We start from the raw sequence: 17,183 nt of genomic DNA on the forward strand, positions 1-17,183 counted from the left end.
GGCTCTAGCGTCGTCTCTCTATTGGACCTTACTCCACTGTATTGGTCTTCAGGACTAAGAAACAGTCAACAAAGTCTTCTCTCCCTTCTCATATCCTCCTTTTTCTTCTCCTTATATTCCTCTTCCTTCTCCTTCTCTTCCTTCTCCTTCTCTTCCCTTCCTGACCTCTTCCTCCTCTCATCCTTCTCCTCCTCCTCCTCCAAGAAGGGTTACACTAACAGAGTACCTTATTGTTGCTGTCGGGCCCCTGAAGGCATGGTCGATGGCGGACACGAGCAGTCAATCGCCGGGTAAATGAATGACAAACACGACTCAGCGGGTCTAAGCTGCATTAGGGAGCCATTGTTGTAACGTCATTATCCCCATACCTTCTACTCCGGGCAGTATTATCCCAGTACACCTCAGTCCGGCTAGTATTATCCATACTTTCTACAGAACAATATTATCCCAGTAAGCCTCAGTCCAGTTGAGATTATCCAAAACTCCCTAACCCGAACTGTACTTTCTCAAGTGGTGACACCATTGAGGCGAGTGTAAGTAGTGTTGTGGTAGTGTTCTTGAGACACTTGTTCACTCAGAACATGTGAACAGAAGATCCCACCCGGGAACAACGAGAACATGGGGCCCATGGCAGCGTTGGAGAAGAAGGTAGTCATGTGAGTAGAAAAGTCAATGGTAGTGTCAATTTGGAACTGGATAACGTTGAAGGCAAGAGTAAGTAAACAGGGTTAATGAGGCTCACTGACGCGACTGTAAGAGTCGGGATGGTAGGGGGGGGTGAGGTCGTAGGGGGGAGTGAATGGTCGTTGGGGATGAGGGGGAAGTGGTAGGGGGTGAGAGTGTGGTCGTAGGGGGAAGGGAGTGGTGGTATTTAATGAGTTTAATATTAGTTTTCGTATGTAATAAACTTTATTTAATGTTACAAACGTGTTAGATATACGAGGAATCAGGAGCCATCAGTATACCAGAGAACAAATCCACAAGGGCCGTGACGAGGATTCGAACCTGCGTCCGGGAGCATCCCAGACATACCAGAGGCTTCATATCATCATCCGACTTGATTTCACGCATGTTAAAAGAATCATGTTTTCTTAAAATCTCATCATTAAATATAATTTAATGATGCCACTTATTTTTCAATAAGTCGTTTTTAATCATTTATGAACAAGTTGTGTTAAGAAATCAATTTAGTTTCGTAGATGCTGTGGGTTTTCTGCACAAAGACAGCAATTCTTGGTAGCTGGCTGAGTTACCTTCTCCCCGCTCTCTCTCTCTCTTGTGAATGGAAGAGCTTTCAGGATCCTCACGATGACAACCATCTCCTTTCATCTTGCAGAAGATCACCTGTTCCCATTTCGTCATTTTTGCGCAAGATACCGCTTATCTGACGAATGGAAGCCCCCTTCAGCCCCTGATGGAGGCCCTCTTCAGCCCCTGATGGAGGCCCTCTTCAGCCCCTGAAGGGGGCCTCGTTAGCCCCGAGTGGTCTAGTCGAGGTACAGTCCAGTGGGAACAGTTTCTATATCGCTATTGATTAGTGATACTGAAGGAGAGGGAAGAAGAAAGTAGTAAAGGGGAAAAAGGGAGAGGTAGGCGGACATTGGAGCGAGAGAGGGTGTGAAGGTGTAGAAGGGAAGGGGGTGATGGGGAAGAAACAGTCATACCTGGACACTACTGGTTACCCCCTTTTATAATGTCTGTCTGTGTGTTCGAGATTGAAAGAAAAGATGCTGGTGGCTAGCCTCGCCCAATTTTTAATAGAAATTGCTGTTGGGAACGTGTCTCAAAGAGGGTCCAACTCAGTACTAGATACCAACAATCCCTCAGGAAATTGAAAATATATCTGTAGTACTTCTAGAGTACAAGCCTCATTCACATATATGCTTAAAGAGTCCATAGTGAAAGAAGTTGCAATGAAAGTAGCTACTTCTCAGGAAGCAGCAAGATGTACTAGTCAGCTGTTGGAGAGGCAAAGAGCAGTAATCGTAGTAGGTATTAAGAAACGACCAGGGACAAGCAGATATAGTGGAGAGCTAAGAACAAAGCTGCAGTGACAGAGATCCTGAAGGAGATACAGATGGAGAAGGCTGATGAAAATGAAGAAAAGGTTTTCAAGTTTGGTCAGTTCAACAAGGACAGAGATCGGTTGATAAAGATCAACGAAAGTTGATAAAGGTCTTTACGAAAGAGATCACAAAAGAGAAAACTCTAGCAAGGAAGAGCAGACTGTTGCACGTATCGGAAGTGAGGTACTAAATTTGTGGTTGTTGTTGTTGTTATAGATTCAGCTACTTGGAACAAAAAGTTCCAAGTAGCACGGGCTATGGTGAGCCCGTAGTGGACTTACCTGGCACAGGAGCGGTGCTGTGTGTCCTGGGGAATTTGTGGTTCTCCCAAAAGGGATATATATATGGACCTATCACTACGAGGTGAGGAGCAGCGTGAGAACCTGTATGGTGAGGTGTATCCCCACCTCATTTGTCATCAGTGTCCTCATCACCACTTACGGGCTATTCATGCCCGTGCCACCTCTTGGCTGGCTTAATCGTCATCAATCATCATCCCTACCACTCACCTGTCACCCTCATGATGATCACGGCGTCACCTGTCACTCCTGCCCATCATTACAACCACCTCATCTGTATCTTGTAATTATTATAATTGCTTCACTATTCCCCGCTCACTGTCGTCACCACTTCACCTGTCCTCCCCTCACTATCCCGACAACTGCCTCACTATATCTCCTCACATCATCGGTTTTTCTTCACCATCATTTTCTACCTCCCCTGTCCTCACCATCACCTCACCATCGCCTCACCTGTCCATGTGGGAGAATGAAGAGACCTGACAGGCACCACGCTGGCCCGTCCGCCTGACGGGAGTAGCCATCTTCCTCTCTACAGAGTCACTGTCCAATTGGCACTCGATGCCACCCCTTCCTCGCCACCCCTCCTTCCCTTCCCCCCTCCCTTCCCCCTTCCCCCTACCCGCCACTCACACAAACACACACACATAACAGTAAGGGTTACCATACCTGGGCTCTTACCAGCACACTGTAAATCGTCTTTAAGTGAGCCGTAAGTTGTGAATGTATTGTTATAATTATGTTAAGGTGAGGCAGGAAGGTTTGAGGCCCTGCCCACCTCTTCCTTCCCCTCCTCCACCTCCCCCTGCTCCACCTCCCCCTGCTCCACCACCTCCACCTGTCAGTCCAGCAGGGTATAGTACACCTACACTCACTAAAGACACCCACTACTCCCGCGACCTCCTCAGCGTACACATAATTTCCTAGCACAACAAAGTGGTGGATCAAAATACCATACGTTTATTAAAACGAGAGTAGGCCTAGCTTGATGGGCCTACTGGTCACGGCCATGTGCCTGGTTCGTGACAGTCCTCTGAGGTCGTTAGCCTCACTTGTTTGTGCCGTCAGCCTGTTTAAGGTCAGTCGAGGCGAGAGGTCTGTCCACATAAGTCCTTAGGGTGGTGAACTATTGGCCGTGGGGGCCAATTGCTCGTGAATACTTAATGGTAGTTACATAAAAGAAAATGGTTATTACTTTGTACTGCGATGGGCCGCCTCCCCCCCCCCCCTCCCTCCTTCCCCCTACACTTCCTCACCACACAACCCCCCACACTTCCCCCTCCCTCCCTCCCCCCTTTCCCCACTTCCCCCCTCCCCCACTTCCCCCCTCCCCCCTTTCCCCCGGCCCGTCCACGCGGCGTTCAGTCCTCTGATAGTCTCGTTAACACTGAGCGCTGCTGACTGTTAACTACGCTACCATTGTCATTAACATGGGAGGACATTATATAGATTCAAGAACTCATGGGGTTACATGGTTAGCAGGTGATCTATTGTGTATGGGAGAGACAGACAGACAACAGAGTGACTTGTTGTACATGGACTGGTGCACTCAGTACTAGTGAGTTGACTGGTGAGCTCAGTACTAGTGAGTTAACTGGTGAGCTCAGTAAGTACTAGTAAGTAATGCATCACTGCCCCTAGCAAGCTAAGCATCACTGCTCCTAGCAAGCTAAGCATCACTGCCCCTAGCAAGCTAAGCATCACTCCCCCTAGGAGTGGGTAAACGGGTGTCGCCTCTGACACAAGAAGGATCGACAAACTTAGGAAGAAAAGGTTAAATGAGACGAGGCCGCTGGAAATGTTCCCTAATACATCTCCGGGGAGATGACCCGACCTGCCTCCAGTCGTGAGGGGCCCGGGGACAGTGAGGGGCCCGGGGCTGTGAGGGGCCCGGCCAGTGACGGGCCCCGGCCAGTGAGGGAGGGCCCCGGCCAGTGAGGGAGGGCCCCGGCCAGTGACGGGCCCCGGCCAGTGACGGGCCCGGGGCAGTGAGGGACCCACACTCACAGCTGCATAATTAGGACAATCTGGAAGGGTTACAGTGAAAGCTTCGAGCGCAAGTGAGCGGTAGGAAGTGTAGGAGTTTACCAGGTAGAGAAAAGGGAGACAAATGCCGTGTAATGGAGCGATGCGGAGACCGCACACCTCGTATTCAACCTGTCCTCTTACAGAGAACGTCGCTTTTCGATCGTATGCGTTACATGAGGCCAAAAAACTGTCGTTCATTAAAATGGAAGCGGCTCGCGAAAGTGCCGTTCTGTCCCGTTTTCTGATTTGGACCTCCAAAAGGAGGTCCTCCTCCTTTTGGGTAGTTTAGGAGAGGACACTTGAAATTGACCGTTTTCTTCACGTTGGAAAACCTTAGGAGGACGGACTGTCTTATTTCCCTCATGGTGCGCTGGGACGGAGGTATCCCAGCTCAGACATGCGAGAGCTGAGAGGCGGAGGGAAAGTTGCTGCCGCCTTGAGGCTAGTGATAAATGCCGTTAAAATAGGACTCTGCACAAGTGGGGAGTGTTTCGGCAGACTGTGGCGCAATCCTGAGTGTTGTGTTGATGTGCCGTGTGAAGCAGCTGGTGGAGGGTGAGCTGCTAGCGGTGGAGGATGTGGAGGGTGAACTGCTAGCGGTGGAGGATGTGGAGGGTGAGCTGCTAGCGGTGGAGGATGTGGAGGGTGGAGGGTGAAATGGAGGCCGAGATGTGCCGTGAGAGTGATTGGGAAGTTGACAGGACAGAGAGTGAAGTGTTAGGTGTGAAGGGTAAGGTAAATAGGTCCACAAGACCGAGCTCCAAAAGTCCCGAATTGCTGGAACTCGGTCCTCTGTGAGGACAAGGTAAATATCAGGAGAAAGCGCTAAGTCATGTCGACTATATAGCACTTTGAAGGAATGAGGATAAGGATTTTGGATGGGACGGGAAGGGGGGTGAGGAATAGTGCCCAACCCCACTTGGACGGTCGGGGGATTGAACGCCGACCTGCATGAAGCAAGACCCTTGCTCTGCAGTCCAGCCCAAGTGGTTGGACAAGAACCGAGAAAGTCTGCTCTTTCTCCAGGCAATAAACCAAAGTGGTCCGGGACCTGCGGTCCGTTTATAATACCTAGACCGGCGTATTAAGGTGCATTATATACAAATACACAACGTCTGTAGTTCCAATTTCATACAGAAAAATTTCGTACAATTTCGTAATTTTCACTCCAATTTCTGGTGTACAATGAAACCTAAGGTTTGCATCAATATCAGTTGTGTACAATCTCTGCGGAGAAATGTCGACTAGAGTTCCATGGCCCAGAGATCCGTGTAACGGAGACCTTTCATCGCCATCATCAAGGGGGCTCGTTCCCAGCCTGGCGTTGAAGGACTTGTTCATCTGGTTCACTGTGCCTATACCCTCCCGTGCCTTCGTGGCCAGATTATTCTCTTCTGTTGCTCCCTTTCATCAAAATAAGTGCTTCGTAGTTGGTTGAATTCTTGTACCAACCCGCAGATCCTGATGTTGCAACTGCTGTGTTGTGGTCACTGTGCATCTTCTGAGCAGCTCTATCTCTAATTATTTTCCTTGTCTGTAATAGCCTCTGTGGTATGCGTATGTCGACATTCCTCCTCCTTATTTGCGAAGTTTGCATCTTCAGCTGCAGTGTCATTCCCTAGTATTCGAACATGATTCTGCACCAGTTGATGGGAATGTTTGTATTAATGCTATAACATTTGTGGTCAGGTGGATGTTATCACATACTTGTTCTTGTTGCAAACGTTCAGTGACAGTTCTCGAATCTGTATATATGACAACGTGTTATTGGTGTTCAAGCAAGAACACGCTTCAAAGCACCTTCAATGACTAGCGTGTGTACAAAGTTGAACATCGGCTAGTCTCTCCAACTAATTATAGAATGTCTTACCTTTTAGAATATCTTAACCTTCTACGGAGGAGAAGTCTACGTGCACCCGGGTGCCAAGGTATACGAACACTAAACAAGCCACAAGGTGACAAGAGCAGGTCAGATTAGGACCTTCAGAGGCCCTATGCACAGGAAAGATTATGGTGCCCCCTTATATGCCGGATATATAATTCAAAACCGTAAAATACTGTATAAATATTCCAATGAATAAATATCATTAATAATATGAAACAAAACACCTATTTTTCCATTGCTCTCTTGCTTTTAAGATACACAACATACTACTATTATTAATATTAATATTTTTATTTATTTGGGGACCCGCCATTTTATGGGCCCTGAGTCAGCCGCAATACTGCACTTTACTCCACTGTAAATCCCGCAATGAAAAAACTTACGGGGCCCTCTTTACTCGAGTCCCTAAGGCACGTGCTGAATGGTTAATCCAGGGCTGGCTAGCAATTTACCAATTTGGTATATTTAGTAAAACAAATTACCAAATTTAAAGATGTTTTCCTGTGTCTCTGTCAAATGAAGGGAAATAGTCATTATAGTATTATACACAACCCGAACTACTTTGGCCTGATTGTGAACTGAAGCATAACATTGTCCGGAGACCAGCACCGACCCATGCTACTCACACGTGTGAACAAACTCATTCTTACTCACGAGCTCCAGTCATTCTGCCAGGCTGTTTCCCGGACATAACTGGCCATGTCCGCGCCTTCTGGTGTCCCAGCCAGAACTGAGGACACCGTCGTCCTGCCAACCTTCCCTCCGCTGACACCTCGTATGACACCGTCTCTGGCAATCGCGTGACACTCCTCCCCCTTTGTGCTTTACCTTCTCATGCTTCTCTCCGCCTGTCGAACTTGCGCTCGGACTCACTAGAGGTTAAAGTTGTTTAACCTGTCTCCTGGCGGCTTGTCATAAAATGTTCGCTATTGAATGGTTCGACACACAATAGCGCCTTCGGTATGTCTTGCCCCTGGTTTGTCTGCTCTCTGATATATGTCTCGTCCCTGGAATAGTTCATACTTGGTATATCTCGCTCCTGTATGACTCGTCTCTGGTATGACCCTTCAATGGTATGTTTAGTCCTTGGTATACTTCGTCCCTGGTACATCTCGCCCATGATATGGCTCGTCCCTGGTATGTCTCTTACCCCTATATGTCTCGTCCCTGAAACGTCTCACCACAACGTATTCTGGTAACTTAACCATTCCCACAGCCTGAGCGTGCAGGTGGCCTCAGGCACTTGACTCGAGCTCTGATTACATATTTATTCATATTGTTCCGGGGTCATAACACAAGAGGTGTAACATCACTCCCCGTGTGTGACAAGGGTTACCTCCCACAGCTTGCGTGACAAGGGTTACCTCCCACAGCTTGCGTGACAAGGGTTACCTCCCACAGCTTGCGTGACAAGGGTTACCTCCCACAGCTTGCGTGACAAGGGTTACCTCCCACAGCTTGCGTGACAAGGGTTACCTCCCACAGCTTGCGTGACAAGGGTTACCTCCCACAGCTTGCGTGACAAGGGTTACCTCCCACAGCTTGCGTGACAATGGTTACCTCCCACAAAATGAATGACGTACCTAAATATAAGCTGGATATTACAAGTTGGATGAGAGTGTTTGATATGTTGTGCTTCGGCTGTGTCTAATTTTGCATAGTCCTGGTTTCTGCTCGTCATTTCGGTATTGTTAGCCAGAATATTTCTGGTGTAATGTTGTTTATGCATTGCCAAGCCTTATAGTTTATAAATTGTCAAGCGCCTTGAAGGAGACGTTGTCTAGGATATAAATTGAGATCGTTGGGGATGCCAGTCCCAAAGTGGGTACTTATAGGCATCGACGATACTCGTTTTTTTTCAAGGCGTTTCATTGTGTCGGAAGAATTCTTCATGTAAAAGATAGTGATCTTCTTACTATTGGTGCATATAGTGCGGTGTAGATTCTATCTACTGTTTAGTGTTGATTGAGGTCACGTTTGTGTTGATTGTCTTCCAGAATGTTTTCCTCAGTCTTGTGGGCCGCTGAAGATAAATTCTTGTGGTAGAGTTTAAGAGTTGGGACGAATTCTTAAGTGTTGACCTCAGAGGAAGCTCCGTCCTTTTAATGACCTCTTGGTTGACCAGTCCAGCAACGAGGAGGCCTGATCGACGACCGGGCCGCGGGGACGCCAAGCCCCGGAAACACCTCAAGGTAACCTCCCGGAGATACTCGTTAGAATATCCGTTGTTGACATAACCTGCCTTACTATAATGAGTTCCTCGTCAACCTGTTTCCAATCAGAGTTGTATTAGAGCACGCGTGTATAAGGCAGAGTACTCACTACTAGCATTAAAGTACTTTCTTGAGTTAGTTCCTTCAATATAGATTAAAGTGTGGAAACCACGACACTATTCAGAAAGCAACTAACCTTCGCTCTTCGTCTCTTAAGTGAAGAAATCCACCATAAAACTTCCTTAAGCTGTAGCAAGCATTCCTTGCTTGCTACAGATACTTGGCAAATCCATTCTACAGATACATTCTTTGCCAGATACTTGGCATAGAATGTCGTTAACATACCTTCAGCAGACGACAGGTTCTAGGTCAAGGTGCATGCTTCAAACATTTGTTGATTCTTGCTCTCTGGTATGTGAAGAGTATAAAATGTATCCCGATAAACACTGTCCATCACCATTCCAATTGGCTAATACACGATCACGTTTGGGAAGAGCGACTCGGCATCAAAAGAAGATCTCAAACACGAGGCCTGTGATTCTCGCAATAAATCTACAAATTCCTTTTGAGAAATAAACCTGAGTGTACAAGATAGGAATGGAGTCAGCAGTGTTGAGTCGCTTGGCCAGTCTGCTCGTGGGTGTATGTATCTGTCTAATGATCGGATGAAGCGTGTTTCCAGGTTTGTGGGTCTTGATAATCCCTCTTGATAACTCTGCCACGCTGAAAAACTTCGCTGAAACCCTCTATACTTCAGCCAATCGTTAACTAAAAGTACAATTTGTTGCATTAAATTTTAGACTTGTACTCTCCAGTAGCTTTCGGCATAGGTAGTCCAGACCTTTTGACATTATCAGTTCCAAACAATCTGTTTACCCTCGTTTTCAACTGAGCAGTGGTATCGAAGTCCTTTGGAATTTTAGTTTGGTTAGAGAGGATCAGGTTCATTTTCTCAAAACATTAATGATTTGTTAAAACAACATATTGGCGACTTATCATCTCTTTTAACAACGTTTCCCTCGTGTTCACAAAGGCCCCTTGGCTGCCGCTTTGAATTCAGGAGACAGTAAGATCCTTTCATAGTTATGTCGGGGCTTTCCTCCCTCCACCAGAAGCAGCTATGCTCTTAATATATCCTTCGTGGTGTCCTTTCTCTGCGTCTCGAGGACAAATATGTAATTTAGAAGGATCGCCAACTCCACTTTCCTGGCTATCTCACTTTGTCTAGGTATAACGTGACACTTTATTGTAAGATTTAAGAGGGATTTTCTCCTCGGTCAGGTTGATTCTGGCCATCTTTGGATCACAACACCACAATGGGACCTGAAGATACAAACTTAAGTTTTGTTAAGTTATATATAGAATAGAATATCCGTATATATAATATATATATATATATATATATATATTTTTTCCCCCCTCTGAGTCAGTCTTTATTGTTGCTACTTGCTTGAATTTCCTTTACAACCAACTTATTTTCGATGACAAAGTGAAGCATAGAGAAAAATGGGGGATCATGCAGCTTTAAATCATACATGTTAGAGATAAAAGAAAAGAAAATTGCGAAAAGTTGGCAGAAGAAGATAAGAAACTACCATGGAAAGAGACAGACAGACAGACAGACAGACAGACAGACAGACAGACAGACAGACAGACAGACAGACAGACAGACAGACAGACGAAGATTACGAGAGTCTGCATTAACCAATAAATTCATATATGATTTTTTTCATATTTTCGACGGAGAGTAATTGACCCCGGCAAATAGTTACCCAGGGCAAACATTATTTAATACTCATGTTAACTACCTAAACGAAATTCGCATTTTTTCCCCTCTGTATTTTGTTTAAAGGGTAAACATGATTTTAAAAATTCCAGGAGAGCTTTTTAGTCTCAAAATCCTTTTCCCTGTCCTCACGTCCAGCGGTAAATCAAATGTAAAAGGAAAATTATGACCTGCGGCGCAGAGGTCAAGGTGAAGAGCTCCGCTACAGCATACGGTACACACACACGCACGTACACGCACGTACACGCACGTACACGCACGCACACACAATTTTCTCATTCGGGGAAGTCAGCCTCACAAACCTGGATGCGAGGAAAACAAACGAAATACAACAATACAACAATATTATTGTTGTAAAAATACAACAATATAGACGAAATACAACACCAAGGATCACAATGTTAAAGGGACGCCATAGAAATGCCACAGAGGCGGTGTTCTAAATGATAAAATTAGAATTAGATCTAACAGGAAGAAACTAGAGGAGCAGCTGTGCCGGCGATAAGGTGAGTTACTGATGAGAAGAAAGCACTGAGCCAAGATGGCACTTAGTAGGGATATGTGCACACAGGTGAAGGGACAGCACCCGACCATTTGGACCATCGGGGATCGAACGCCGATCACGCAAGAAGCGAGAAGAGGCATCGGGAACAACGTCTTCAGCTAATAAACTACAAACCTCTGGAATAAGTTACAAGGGTGTAAAGGAAAATTGAATAAACGGTTGAAATTCTATAATACAACAAGGAACTTGAGGAATTGAAGTTATTGCACTAACTGATCAGTGCCAGGGCTTAGGAGCTAGCGCTGTACCCTCCAAGCACACCCAGGTGAGAGCACGCAAGCACCCCCAGGTGAGAGCACGCAAGCACACCCACATGAGAGCACGCAAGCACACCCAGGTGAGAGCACGCAAGCACACCCACGTGAGAGCACGCAAGCACACCCAGGTGAGAGCACGCAAGCACACCCACATGAGAGCACGCAAGCACACCCACATGAGAGCACGCAAGCACACCCACATGAGAGCACGCAAGCACACCCACATGAGAGCACGCAAGCACACCCACATGAGAGCACGCAAGCACACCCACATGAGAGCACGCAAGCACACCCACATGAGAGCACGCAAGCACACCCACATGAGAGCACGCAAGCACACCCACATGAGAGCACGCAAGCACACCCACATGAGAGCACGCAAGCACACCCACGTGAGAGCACGCAAGCACACCCACATGAGAGCACGCAAGCACACCCACATGAGAGCACGCAAGCACACCCACATGAGAGCACGCAAGCACACCCACATGAGAGCACGCAAGCACACCCACATGAGAGCACGCAAGCACACCCACATGAGAGCACGCAAGCACACCCACATGAGAGCACGCAAGCACACCCACATGAGAGCACGCAAGCACACCCACATGAGAGCACGCAAGCACACCCACATGAGAGCACGCAAGCACACCCACATGAGAGCACGCAAGCACACCCACATGAGAGCACGCAAGCACACCCACATGAGAGCACGCAAGCACACCCACATGAGAGCACGCAAGCACACCCACATGAGAGCACGCAAGCACACCTTGACGCCCAATTACGACATTAAATATCATATATAAAACGCTCAACTTTTGGTTAATAATTTTTCAGTTATGACCCGACTCTTATTGCCGAAACATTTATTGCTCTTTTTTTAATAAATAATGTTTCAAACTTCGCTGTTATCATGTGTAATAAAAAAAAATCCTTTAATTTAAACAAATTTCGAGTTTGGGAAATATTTCAGTCTGTCGGACATTGGCGTTCATTTGTATATGGCCAAACACTTATTTGCACAATCAACTGATGCGGAGCGTTGGTTAATGTACAGTATTGATGATGTTGATGTGAGCGTTGCACGGCGCGCTCCTCATCAAAACTAGATGCAACTGTTAACTCAACCCAGAAAAAAACGGTGAAATAATATCCATAACAGGAATTTATAGTAAAAAAAATGACAGCTGATATCGTTCTGTGGCTCGTGAAATACCACGCTGTTGTGGACACGGGAGTCTACCACGCTGTTGTGGACACAGGAGTCTACCACGCTGTTGTGGACACGGGAGTCTACCTGCTGTTGTGGACACGGGAGACTACTGGCTGTTGTGGACACGGGAGTCTACCACGCTGTTGTGGACACGGGAGTCTACCTGCTGTTGTGGACACGGGAGTCTACCACGCTGTTGTGGACACGGGAGACACTCTGGCTGTTGTGGACACGAGAGTCGCACAGACAGACAGACAGACAGACTGTTTCTGTCTGTCTGTCTGTCATTTGTATAAATTAGCACAGAGAACTATATACCACCATTGACTATATTCAGCAGTAATAACAATTCCAGCAGTGGAGCGCTAGTCGCCACTAAAGAGGGTGACAACTCACTATAAACAGCGTGTAGATTACGTAGCGTGACATGTGAAGGACGTGTCACCCAGGCGTCGATCGACCATCCCAGTGTCGATATTACAAGTGTTGGTGGTCGATTCGACCATCCCAGGGTCGATAAAACACGTGTTGGTGGTCAATCGACCATCCCAGCGTCGATAAAACACGTGTTGGTGGTCGATCGACCATCCCAGCGTCGATATAACACGTGTTAGTGGTCGATGGGTCAGTCTAGCGTTGTATGTTTAATAATGTTTAGGGTCAATATAAACAGGAGCTGCCTCGTATGGGCCAACAGGCCTTCTGCAGTTTCCTTAATTCTGCAGTTTTAATATTCTACGCTAGCAATAGATAGACCATCATTCAGGAACATATATAAGAAGGCATTTAGATCTCAATACACTGCCTATGAGGGGGGGGCCAATTTCAGAGCATGGCGCCCTATCGTGGAGCCCCCAAATATAAAAACACATGGGGGAAAACTCGAAAAATTTCAGAAGTTTGCAACGAGGCTTGTCCCAAAATTACGAGAGATGGTGTATGAAGATAGATGAAATAATTAGACCTGACATCGCTAGAAAAAAGGAGAGAGGAAGATGTATAATGTACATTTTCTTTTATCATAAAAGTTGTGGGAAAATGAATAAACTAAAGGAATGGGTTGTAGAGGCAAACACCATTCAAATGTTTTAAAGTAGATATGATAGGAAAATTGGTGAGGCGTCATTATATTAGACAGCCGGCGGCTAGAAAGCGGGGTTCCAAGAGCTTGAGCTCGATCCTGCAGGCGTACATGGGAGCCGGTCGGCCGAGCGGACAGCACGCTGGACTTGTGATCCTGTGGTTCCGGGTTCGATCCCGGGCGCCGACGAGAAACAATGGGCAGAGTTTCTTTCACCCTATGCCCCTGTTACCTAGCAGTAAAATAGGTACCTGGGTGTTAGTCAGCTGTCACGGGCTGCTTCCTGGGGGTGGAGGCCTGGTCGAGGACCGGGCCGCGGGGACACTAAAGCCCCGAAATCATCTCAAGATAAGGGGTAGTACACACGAGTCGCCGTCTCCGTGGTACAATAGATGGCATGATATTCTTACTGACACTATTAATTCATCTCATTCAGCGAATTTGCGTTCCTTTGCGTTCAGTGATGGTACGCGCGTCAACTGTAACCCAACACTCCACACTGGCATTAATTAAGGCTTTATTCCGCAACATACAGCGAGCAGCTGCCGTATCCCGGACACCTGCCACGATTTATGTTGTCCATTTGAGGACATTCCTGTCATGAGCGCCATAAGGGAGAGGTGGAAGTGCCGCCACACCTGGACATAACCTGCCCATCTTGGTTTACAGCTGCGCCATACCTCCCGCTCTTATGATTAATGGCGTGTTCTGCCGGCACCCGGCGCCGCCTCCAAGCCTGCCCGACCCTCCCTCCATACATGCCCAGAGGTGTGTACTCACCTATTATAGTACTTCTGTCTAGGTTCCATGTTTTGTGGGAAATTCGAAGTTTTCTCGAATATGAACGGTAATTGACCATTCCTCGGAAAGCGACCCACAACGGTCGACTAACAACCAAGTTCCTAATTACTGCTAGGTGAAGAGAGGCAACGGGTGCAAGGAGACGCGCCTAGCTGTCTCGCCCTGCCCAGGATGTGTGTGTGTGTGTGTGTGTGTGTGTGTGTGTGTGTGTGTGTGTGTGTGTGTGAGTGTGAGAGCCGTGGGAGTCTATGAATCAAGTTTATAAATAGAATAAGGTAATTGCTTTTGCTTAACTGGCCAATTGTGTTAAACAATTAGGAACAAATCACCTTTCGACGGTGATTCGATTATCTATCTGTCTGTTAATCTCCTGTTGAGCTGTGTAGCTGTCTTTCTGTTATCTAACAGGTAAAGATAAAGATTGTTCATACAAGTTTGATCGTCGTGTAAATTTATTTATATTTGCCTGCTTGTGTTCCATCGTTCGAGACTGTTTACTTCAAGCTATAGAGAATTACCTGTTTGCTACAGCCTTCGACAATAAGCTTGAGTATAAGACCATGTGATAAATGATGTTTGTAGAATCTGATTCTGATTGATGTAACTCGGTAATTTCCTAGGACTAGAGGGTTCAGGTATATATATTGAAGACTAATATCATAAGTTATCAAGATCTTCTGTATTATTATCCTTTGAGCAAAGAGTACCGGAACTGAACCTCTCTTCAAATCTGGTTTACAGCGCTCTTCCTACCACGGTTCATGGAGTGGCTTCTCTCACACGGGGTGCTCACAGGGCCATGGTGCTCACAGAGCCATGGTGCTCACACGGGGATTCTACAGGCTTACATGATACTCTCGTCGAGCTCTCACGGGAATTCTCCAGAATTGGTGAGAGGCGGCTCGTCGTCACCCGCGCTACGAGCCTCGACCATTTGTCTTTCCCCTGGCGATCCTGTCGATAACGATGGCCTGGATAACGATGATTGCCTCAACCTGCTGCCGGAGAACAGCACTGCAAGGCTGTGGTTCTACTTGGATCACCTGCGTAAGGTCAATGAACGGATCCCCCTGCGGGTCTAGGGAGCTCCATCAGTGGTTAACTAACGCCACACAGTAATACAGTCAGTATAACAGTATAGTGGCCCCCCTTAACTCACCAGGGATGTATACAGTATACACCGAGTGATATACCCAGCTTCTCGGTGTAAACAAACTGAGTGTAAGCTCTTGTGGTGACGTCAGTATCCATCCAGAGGTTGACAGACCTTCAGCCTAACACCAGACTAAACTCACGAGGTGGGGAGGGGATGCCAGGGGTTGGGAGATGGTTAGCAGGGGGTGAGGAGTGGTAGCAGGGGGTGGCAGGGAATGCAGGGAGAGGGAAGGGGATGCAGGAGCTGGGGAGGGGAGGCAGGGGGAGGGAGGGGATGCAGGAGCTGGGGAGGGGTGACAGGGGATGATATTACAGAATGTAAAATAAATCAGAGACTATCGGGTACTGGTGGGCTGTGAGGCTCGTCAGAGTGTTCAGAAGGTCGAGGCTGTTCGAGCACCCGCCCTGTTACGGGCGGCGCCTTTGGGAAAGTCTTGTTTCTAGTCTAGTTTTTTTCTGTAAAAACTCAGGACATTTCGTGTTATTTAATTTTATTAAGTTGATAGGTGTCGTCAAGAGTTTAGAGCTGATACTCTCTCACCAGTGAGTGTGTACTCTCACATATCGTGGTGAGAAGTCACTTAAACACTATAAAAGTGTTAAACTTAAGCTGAACACTTTAAATAAACAAAATTGGGCTATTCACTTCTTTTTTTATTCTATTGTATTCGCTTCTCTTTCATGACACGAATAACATTGTTTATACGCAAACAGTATTATAAAATCAATCAATATTCGTATATTGATTAAACGTTTGATACATCTTTGTCAAATATGGAACTGGAGTGTGACTAAGCGTGTACAGTGATTGGCCTGTTGGACAGCTGTTGCCTTCTAGTTATCTGTTTTGAGGCGCCGAGGGCAAGCTTGTGGAGCGACACTTGCCAGTGATCCAATGTCAGTAGAAGGAAGCGGGTGTTTGGCTGTCACACTGAAGTTTGATCCTACAGATAGTGCTCCAGTGTTCCGCTGTCAGGAACGAGGTGCTCAAAAAGAGAGTGGTGGTATTAAGCGAGTGGTGAAAGACAGTACCGTCAGGGACGGGTGCAGAAGTGGATTCTTTACAGGATGAATAAGGGAGCGGCGGGCACGCGGACCGCGGCCGGACGCCAGGCTAAGGGAACGCTGCAAAATTTGATGATGGAGGTTATGAGGGTCAGTATAAAATGTTTCTAAAGCTGTAGCAAGGTTGTAAGAGCGTCTCCAAGCTCAAATATTTGATAAATTGAAAGGCGTCTATTTTAATATATTAATGAATTGATATTTCCGTAATGACCAAGAAATAGAACTTAAAATATTGCAAATGTTAGGAAAAGTACTCTTAAATAATAGGGTGGAATGTTCAGCTATATATTACAATAATTTCATATTAACGCAAAGATTTAAATTTATAGTTTTAATAATTTTATGATTAGTTATTGAAATTTGATGAACTTGCCTGCGCCCTGGCCGGAGGGAGGCAGCTGTGACAAACACCTCGTGACAAATGCTGTTGAAAGAGGTTTGGGTTTAGTGGTAGTTGGACGCTGGTAGCAATTTAATATAAAACCAGGGGTTTAGAGGGGTTGGATATGCAGTGTTGTGGTGACGAGGACTGGACTAGTTGCCACTGCCAGTGTTGTACTCGCCCGCTAATGGTAGGGCTAATGACCTCGGAGCGCCACTCTGAAGGTTGGTAAATGAAACGGTGGCTTCTAAGAACGACAACAGGTGGTTCGGTAATGGGATTAATCGATTCTAGAGCAGTACTGTGTACTACCTGTGTACTACACCCTACGGCAGTGAGGAGTGACTGTAGGCGCGCGCGCCTCTTAAGGGGGGGGGGGACTCG

The 17,183-nt window shown here is 46.7% G+C and overlaps 1 protein-coding gene across 4 annotated transcripts in view; it reads left to right on the forward strand.

Annotated features, from left to right (window-relative positions):
• LOC123763664 (uncharacterized) overlaps positions 1-17,183 on the forward strand; it is a 115,348-nt gene that overhangs the window by 16,350 nt on the left and 81,815 nt on the right. For 2 of the 4 annotated variants that reach the window (XR_011222710.1, XM_069304322.1), the window contains exon 1: positions 16,228-16,507. The exons of 1 other annotated variant lie outside the window; for it this stretch is intronic. Coding sequence is in view for 2 of the 3 variants with exons in the window: in XM_069304322.1 (XP_069160423.1) it covers positions 16,421-16,507 (87 nt within the window). In the remaining variant the exon portion in view is untranslated. Of the gene's footprint in view, positions 1-16,227; positions 16,508-17,183 lie in introns of those variants that run through there. One more of the 4 variants, XM_069304323.1, reaches the window with a different exon arrangement.

This window comes from Procambarus clarkii, chromosome 52 (assembly GCF_040958095.1).
Source record: "Procambarus clarkii isolate CNS0578487 chromosome 52, FALCON_Pclarkii_2.0, whole genome shotgun sequence".
Lineage (NCBI taxonomy): Eukaryota > Metazoa > Arthropoda > Malacostraca > Decapoda > Cambaridae > Procambarus > Procambarus clarkii.